General features: G+C 37.0%; 1 protein-coding gene across 1 annotated transcript; it reads left to right on the top strand.

The window, feature by feature from the left end:
• The first annotated feature begins 259 nt into the window (after window positions 1–259).
• LOC103770807 (coiled-coil domain-containing protein 132-like) lies at window positions 260–8572 on the top strand. The gene is made up of 6 exons (XM_008938085.1): window positions 260–263; window positions 560–656; window positions 807–965; window positions 3423–3544; window positions 6468–6657; window positions 8004–8572. Exons 2-6 carry the CDS (start codon window positions 612–614, stop codon window positions 8121–8123), a joined length of 636 nt encoding a protein of 211 aa, XP_008936333.1. The 5' UTR covers window positions 260–263; window positions 560–611; the 3' UTR covers window positions 8124–8572.
• Window positions 8573–8864: the final 292 nt, after the last annotated feature.

The raw sequence follows: 8864 nt of genomic DNA, 5'->3' as shown, positions 1-8864 counted from the left end.
TAACATTCTGTGATTCTGTGATTTCAAAAATGTATTTTCAAAGGAGCTCATTTTCTTTTGCATTCATTTAAGCTTAGTTAGAAATTTATTTCTTTGTTATGTTGTTAGTAACAAATCTTACCCATGAGAAAACCTTTGATCTCATTCATAGTCTGTCTTTTAAAGATTCACTAGTATATAAGTAATTAGAAATATTATTTTTGAAGTGTGACATGGATATATTAATGTTAATTGCCCTGTACTATGGAACTTACAGAACCCTTGTCTACTGACTTTACTAGACTTTATACCGGACTTTTGCAATGTTTCCTGAGTGAAATATGAATTGTTGATATTCAAGCTTTAGTCTCTATTCAAGCATTTTGTTGTTTGCAGTCATATTTTAAATTTGTCAGAATTGAGAATACTTGTTGATATGCTGGCATGAAACTGATAACAGTTCTCAGGACTAAATTTTCCAAAGTTACATGTTGTTGTTGCCAAATATATCAACTGTAAAAGTATAGAGACATGCCAAATGTTGCATTTGGTTCACCGTAAATTCTCTTTGTTTTCAAAGGGTATTTCTGGCTGAGCAGTTTGAGTTTCTTCAGCCTCATCTTGATACAGTGATGCCAGCTGCCAAGAAGCCTTTTCTTCAGCAGTTCTATTCTCAGGTCAGAATTGAGTAATTCCCAGCTGATTTTTTTTAAACAGAATATTTGAAACTTGTATGGGATAGTGCAAATACCTGTACAGCATAGTTATATATTGCTCTTATTAGACAGAAATTTACTGAACTGAGTTTTATTTATATTCCATTTCAGACCGTGTCAACTGCCAGCGAACTACGTAAACCAGTTTATTGGATTGTTGCTGCTAAAGCCATCGATTATGAACAGATGCTGCTTCTCATGGCTAATGTGAAATGGGATGTGAGGGAAATCATGTCACAGCACAATATATATGTAGATGCTCTTTTAAAGGTGAATACTTTCTGGGAAATTGTGTGCTAGAGTTTATATAAACATCAAATTATTTTAATACTTCGCTAAAACTGTTCAAGTAGCACGGTTAGAGCAATACAGCATCCTGGCAAATAGCAAGTTATTATAAGGAGGTCTGTCCAGAATTGTCATTATTGTTGCTGCTAGTAGATTATTTTCAGTGATGATTTTTTGACTAGGTGGTGGGTGAAAGTGACAACAAAAGTTTAATGAGTGTCATGTCTAAGTCTTGAATAATAGATAAATGTACAGTAAACAGAGTAACTGGAAAGAGGAAAATCCAGTGGCCTGAGATAGTGGATTGGTTTGTTTTTTTGTTTGGTTTTTTTTTTTTTTTTTTTTTTTTTTTTTTTTTTTTTTTGTTCGTTTTTTTAACATAGTCTATTTGCTGTTCTGCATAATTTTAGCAGTTGCCTTTAGATGTATTGTTGAGGCTGTAGGTCAAACCAGCACCAATGATGGTTGTGCATTATCTAATTGAAATTGCTCTATTTGGAAATTAGCATTTGAAAAAGAAGGTGAAAGGGAAGCTGTCCACCCAACTTCTCAATTGCATTCAGTAAAAGTGGTTATACGACTGCTGTTTCTGATAGCATACAGAACCAGACTGTGGAAGAATTCCTCTCTCATCCTCTCATATATGCCTAAATAATGTTTATCAAGGTCTCTAGAAGGAAGTTCTGGCAGTAGTAGAATTATACTAATTCTTACAGAGAAACTAAAAATTTTATTCTAAAGATACGTGGAGTATGTATTAGAGAAAGTTATGCATCTGTGTTGAATAACAGTTTTGATTACACTTTTGTATGTTGTAGCTGTTTTCTGTTTAAAAAAAAAAACAACACAAAGAAAGTAAAATCTGATAAAGGTTTTATTATTGTGCTGAATTTGATTGGATCTTTGTGATTACCCTTCTTTATGCTGCCATGGCTTTTTGAGATCAGTTTGTACTTTCAACATTTGGTCTCTGCAGTAGAACTTTTTCCTTTTGTGAGTGCGTAACTGCTGATAAACTTGCATGAGGCCAATCAGGGCTGATACTATTTAAAACCTTTCTTCCCTCTATGTTATATAGCTAATAATAGTTGCTACAGAAGCTTTTAGATTACTGCTAAGCAATTAGTGGTTTGCTGTGTACCTTGGGACTCCAAGAGTGTCAGATGTGTACACAATGTTTAATGTAATAATCAACTACTTCTAGTCATGTGCACACATATGCAAAATTGTACAGTAAGCCATGGTATGTATGGAAGCAGATAGAATGAGGAAAGAGGATTGTTCAGGAAATTTTTTAACACAGTGTGTTGGGCATCTTCATCTTCAGAAGTGTAGGTTGTATGCTAGTTAAAGCATGACATTGTGGTACTCTGATTCCTCTTGCCAAAATTCTCTTTCAGAAAATTTATGTTAAATGCCAATTACTTGGTCAGATACTAGGTTAAATTGATTACTGAGATTCCCTTCTGATTTTCTTCTCTTACTGATTTTTTGATGGATGGTTAAAAAAAAAAAAATCCACCTAAATTAACAGCCTTGGAATAGAAGCACTTTGTTGGACAAGTATGGTCTCAATAGGCTGCAGTACAAACTGCTTTTGCTGGTTACGCCAAGCAGTTAATTATCAGTCTGCACATTTAAGTCATTTGATACTTTTTTAAAATGACAGAGGCATTAGTCAGTAGCAACAGACTTCTATTTCACTTCATGTTATGTCACAAAGTCATTGTAACAATAATGATGTTCAGTTAAGATTAGTTTCTCACTCACAGTAACAACTCAAATCCATCCAGGCCATTGATGCTTCAGGTGGAAGCAGGTGCCTTCCCTCAACCTGGATTGTTATCTAATGTTGCAATATGCTCCTAGGCTGTTTAGATTTGGGTTCTTTTTGATGAATGCCCCCATCTCCTTTTCAAGCACCAGTGAACTATCTAATGCAAAAGATTGAAAAATGAAAAGTGGTTACAGTATTGGTGAGCTTCTCTTTGAAAGCAGGTTGGGTGTATATTTAAAGGAATAAAGAGGTTATGACTGGATTTTCTTCAGTGGTTGTATATAGACTTTTAAAAAGTTAAAGATACGAAAATGGTATTTGAAGGATTAGCTACTTGGTTAATTTTCAGAGGTGTCACTGTCACAGAAAACTACATCTCTAGGCAACAGAACAGTACTTTTTTAAAAAGCATAACTGAAGTAGTGTTGTGAATGATAGAAAGTGTTACAATTTCTCCTTCATGCATTAAGCTTGTCTCTAGAGCCTGTGCCTGGTAAGCTGCTCTGCTTTGCTTCTATTTTTCAGTGTTCTTTCTTACGCTTTTATTTTTCAGTATTCTCTTTCCTGTGCATTTCTAATTCTTTGTTGCTGTTGTTACTAGGGGTGTATAGACTGTGATTCCTTTCATCCTAAAAGAGTAACGATCTTTTGTGTTTCATCAGGAATTTGAGGAATTTAACAGAAGGTTGAATGAGGTGTCTAAGAGAGTCCGTATTCCCTTGCCAGTCTCCAACATCCTTTGGGAGCACTGCATACGCTTGGCCAACAGAACTCTCGTGGAAGGGTAAGTAGTTCATGGGTATCTTGCTTTTGGGTAATTACGTCTGTAATGATAATGTCAATTTTAAGGACTTAAAAGTTCTAATTTTGTAATGCACTGATAAGCTCTTGTGCTTCTGGGGAGCCTAAAATATATCAAGGCTTAACATATTCCTTAGCAGTTGTTTCGCAGGGTCTGGTTTAGCATTAATCCTGAAGAGGATGGTCTTGTCCCTAGATGCTGCTGAAGAATGACATGGAAGCATTTGAAACAACATAGTTCTCTTTCAAGGAAACTTCTATCTGCAAATATAATTTTCTGACAGAGCAAAGAAGAAAGTTAAAGTGTAATGGTCAGCATGTCTATGGGGGATACTGTTCATCTTTGCCAGGGAGAAAAATGGAGCCGTCAACCCTAGCAGTTACCTTAGAGTAGCAATGGAGCAAGATTTTTCCAGATTAATCAGAAACAGAGAGGTGTCTGAGTTGGCTTGGTCAATAGAGGCTCAAGTACCTTAGTCAGGAAATGCTACCCCTTGATCAGCCCTCAGTTGGTGTCACAATCTTTTCAGAGTCAGTATTGTAGCCTAAGTACTGCAGTCTTTTTATCCGCTGCATTTATTTTTGTGTTCTTTTCCCCTTGCTGCATAGATCTGGGCTCTCATCACAACTTCTGCATCACAGAATATGTGCTGTCTTCCACTCCTTTGACATATGTTTCCATGTTTCTGTCCTGGTTATATTTTACCATATATGTTCCCTACTACCTGTTTTATTTCTTTCCACCCCCTCTCCTGCTGTCTGCTCTAATTTAGGACCTCAGCAACATCCTTCTCTAAGTGTTATTTGTCTGTTGAGAATCCTCAGCTCCCACTGCTCCCATCAAGCCACCATTTTGAAACTCATGCCTGTTTCTTTTTGTGCCATCATCATTTTGCAGTCTCTTTTAAGATGAATTGCATCTTCAGGGAGACTAAATCCAGTCATGACCTCCTTCTAGCTTCTCAGTTCCTTTGTATGACATATGACCTATACAACAATCTTATCTCTGTGAAATTTTGTTTTCCACTTCACATGCCTCAAATCAGAAGAATTGCAACAAAAGCATCTTTTCTCCTCTCCCCATCCTCCTTTCTTTTCAGATGGATCATACTGCCAGTCAGATCAGCCTGCTCTACCTCAGCCCTTGTGCATATTTTGGACTTGTTTCTTTTTCTTACTGGATAATCTTTATAATCTACCTCATCTTTGATGACTTCAGTGTTCTTGAACTACTTAATCCTTAACTCTGAAGGTCATCACTCATCTCTCTTGCTCACTTGTGACTCACCATGAAACTTTCACCTTTACTTTCACCTAAGCATTTCATTGACTGGTCAGAGTGGACTGGGAATACCTTGCTGTTATGATTTGTCCTGTGCCCTTTCTTATGGTATAAAGAGTGCTCATTATAATTTCCTCCCAAATATCTGCCTGTAATTTCTCAGTCTTACCCAGTTCTTTTTTTCTCAGATATCTTGTAGTTTCTTTTGCTACTGGGGAAAGGGAAGGAAGGTATTCTGAATAGCTGACTCTCTGAATACCTTCATAACTTCTCTCATCTCTGAATTCCTTGAAGGTACGGAATTGAAAGCCATGAAGAAGGTCTTTCTTCAGTCAGTCAGCTGGAACTGATCTCTTCATTCTCTTTGAGTGAAGGATCATCTTCAGTGCATTTGGCCATATCCTTCTTAAAATTTTGCCGTGCTCTATCTCCTGGTTCTATGCTCTGTCCTGTTTCCCATCTGGCTTCTTGAAATGCTTCAGCATGTCATACTGGGAATTTTTCATCTAGTCTTCTACGGAGGCCTTGTCCCTTGGTCCTCACTTTGCCTTTGTTATTTCTGCGTTCTGGAAATTCTTTGTGTACTAACTGTAAGGTTGCAATTTTTTCTTATTCTTATCCTGATCTGTGTTTCCAGCTCTGTGTTTCTGCTGCCTCCTTTGCATCACATCTAATAATCTAGGGACTGTGTAGTAATTAGGGTCAACTTCATGAACCACTGGAAGACTGGACTTGCTTTAAATTCGGTAGAAGGAGAGAGTGGAAACGGTGGGAGAGGATTGTCACTTGTGGCAGCAGCCTATGAGTGGGCTGGATTAAGTCTATCAAGACACTGTGCCCCGGACAAAAGCTTTTTTATTCCCTGTACACAGCTGAAATTTGCCCTGTGAAGGGCATTTCAGTATCATTTCCTTTGGTCTTGACAAATCCAAATTCTTGAAAAACTGCAAAGGTTGCTTTCCTCATTTGTTGTCTGTTGCCCTGCTGTAATCCTTCCTGGTATTACCCTGCCCTAAGCCCATTTACTGTCTCTTCTTCTTTGAGCTCAAAGGTGTTACCAGTTTTCTGTCAATCTACTCTCATTAAACATTAACCTCTTGCATGGATTAACCAGTGCTGCCACCCTTTGTCCTCTGGTTGTGGGTGTTTTTGAAGAAATTGTGCCTTTCTCTGATGCTGCCACTGTTGTTTCAAGCAAGCTCCTGCTGACCATTCCTAAAGCTGATGTGTTACCGTTCAGGCTTAAGTGGTCATGATCACTCCACCAAAACCCTTGTCTAATGTGCTCATCAGCATTGATTTCATTTCCTTTAACCCACTTCCAGTAAGTTGTTCAATGTTGGGTTTTTAGTGGCCTTTGACAGGTGGGGTAGTGGGAGTTTTTTAAGTATCACTGGGGGTACAATGGGGTTCTTCTCTATAAGTGGGGCTAAAACATGCTATACTAGTGCAAATAAAACTCTGCACCAGAGTCCTAAGAGTAATTCTTGTCTGCTTTTAACTTAAAACCATAATTATGTTCCTCCTTAAGGTTCAAAAGACTAAGTTAAACTATGAGAAGTACAATTAGTTGGGGTTTTTTTTGCCTTCTAATTTCTACTTTCCACTGTGTTTCTCTTTTCAGTTATGCCAATGTAAAGAAGTGCAGCAATGAAGGACGTGCCTTGATGCAACTGGACTTTCAACAATTCTTAATGAAACTGGAAAAGTTAACAGACATTAGACCTATTCCCGATAAAGAATTTGTGGAGACCTACATTAAAGCATACTACCTAACAGAAAATGACATGGAACACTGGATAAAAGAACATAGGGTAAGAGTTAAGTTTGTATTCTTTTCCTCTCTGTAGGGAAAATTCACCATGGAGATAGAATCATGCTAAGAACTACAAATGATCAATGCTTCTATCCATTAAAAATGAATATATGCATTATATTTAGTATTATATGAAGCTATTATGTGTTGTACTGCTTCAACATACGATGACAGGGAAATATGAATAAGCCAGTCACATCTACCTACTGCCTCAAAAAATGTAGAGAGCTAGAGCGAAGTGAAGCTGAAAACATTTGTGTGCTCCTCGGAACATGCCAAAGTGCCCAACTGGGTCATCAGGAAGTAGGGTTTGAAATCACACCATGAAGTTTTACTTTGCTTTTAGGAGTAGATTGCTTAAACTAGGTTGTAAGGCACAGTGGATAAGAGTCATTGCTTTTTCTTCGCTTAGTAACACTGAATCAGGATCAAAATTGCTGTTGGGGTTAAGTCTTCATCTGTGTTTTGAAAGCATTTGGCACGCATTCATAGTAGCGTGACCTAACAATTATAACAGGACTGTCTAAGTAGTAGTCACATGCTATTGGAGCTGCCCAGTACTGAAGTGCAGCATCTTTTAAAATGGAGCACTTTAAGATCTGTATTTTGAGATTACTTTACATCCCAGTATAGGCAGGTGAAAGAAATTCATCTCAATATTGTTTTCTGTGATTTGCCTGGAGCCACAAGAGAGACTGTTACCTGTTGTTTGGTGACCTACACAGAAAAGCTCTTGTTTAAACCTGCTGGTGGAAGCCACATTTTGGAAAGTGTTAGGTATAAAGGTAGTATTGGCAATTGCAGTGTTTTGACAGATGTTAATTCTTGTCTTAGCATTTTTGCCATTCTTTCCTCCCTTACCATGTGCTGAATTTAACATTGTTTGGAGTCCCTGTAGACAGAAGTATTTAGACGCTTATTTAAATAAGAAGTGAAATAAAATATTTCTTCACCTTTTGTCACAGTTTGTTTTGAAAAAAATTTGTGTTAAAAGCTTATCCAATTTACATAGATATTTCCCACCTCGCCTCCCAAAGAATGGAAAATACATTAACAATTGATTTATATACACACATATTCACAGAATTGCTTTTTGTGAGCTCAGTCCAGCACTCCTGAAGTCGTACTCATTTTCCGTTATAATCTGCCATGTAGCAAAACACAGTTTTGTCCTCTGCCTCAACCATGAAAACTATCCAGACCTGACTTAACTACCACTTTAAATCTCCCTTGTGTACTGACTGCTTTTATCAGTTGAAAAGTCCACAGTGTATGTCTGCTTTTTTAAAGTTTCTTTTTCTGGTCTTTTATTCTGCCATAACATGATCTGCTTTTATTTGCCAGGAATATTCCACTAAGCAGTTGACAAATCTGGTGAATGTTTGTCTGGGCTCCCACATCAACAAAAAGGCAAGACAGAAGCTGCTAGCTGCTATTGATGACATAGACAGGCCTAAAAGATAACTGGAGAAAGATACTTTCCTTGTGACCTATACCTTTGTCTGTTGACGTGAAGCATGCAGGAAAATCTCTCATGGACTAATGACAGCGTTCTTTTAAAAACCATTGTGCATGACCTTTCTTACCAGCACTGAAGGCACTGTAAAGTGGCATAATGTTCTAAAATATGACTTTTCTCAGCTGTAGAATTCTTTTCTGTTGTATTTCTTTTGTTTTTTTTTAACTTGCCCTTAGTAAAGGGCCACTGTTTGTGTATCATTGGTGAGCTGTATATTTTGCAAAACTGTGTACTGTAAGTAAAATCAGAGTCAGAGAGGAACACACTGGCTTAATATATAGTTGATGCTCTTTTTTAATAAAAGAGCTACTTGAAAATCTGATTTCTCTCCTCCCTGGTTTCTCCCTGAGAAATTGTGCTTTATTATGGACCAGTGTAAAATGAAAGAAAATGTACAGTATTTGATTGATGAATCTTGCATGTGGATTAAGAGTGCACATCAACTACTCTCATGTTAAAGCCTCTCATCTTCATATGCATTTAAAAATGTCTATTTCAGAATTAATTTAGTCATATCAAAATTATTGACTTCAGATTAATAGAAAGTAATAAATACTGTACACTAAGGATTTCTTTGTGAGACTTTATTTTTGTAATTCAATAATGAAAACATCATTTACTGTAGAAATTAGTACAACTCTTCATCTTGCTCCCCTTTTGTCTCTATGATAGGGAATAGGAATAAT

Source organism: Merops nubicus, unplaced genomic scaffold (assembly GCF_000691845.1).
Source record: "Merops nubicus isolate BGI_N331 unplaced genomic scaffold, ASM69184v1 scaffold44103, whole genome shotgun sequence".
In the NCBI taxonomy this organism is placed as follows: Eukaryota; Metazoa; Chordata; class Aves; order Coraciiformes; family Meropidae; genus Merops; species Merops nubicus.
The sequence above is the reverse complement of the archived record's forward strand: the minus strand, read 5'-3'. Positions and strand labels throughout refer to the sequence as shown.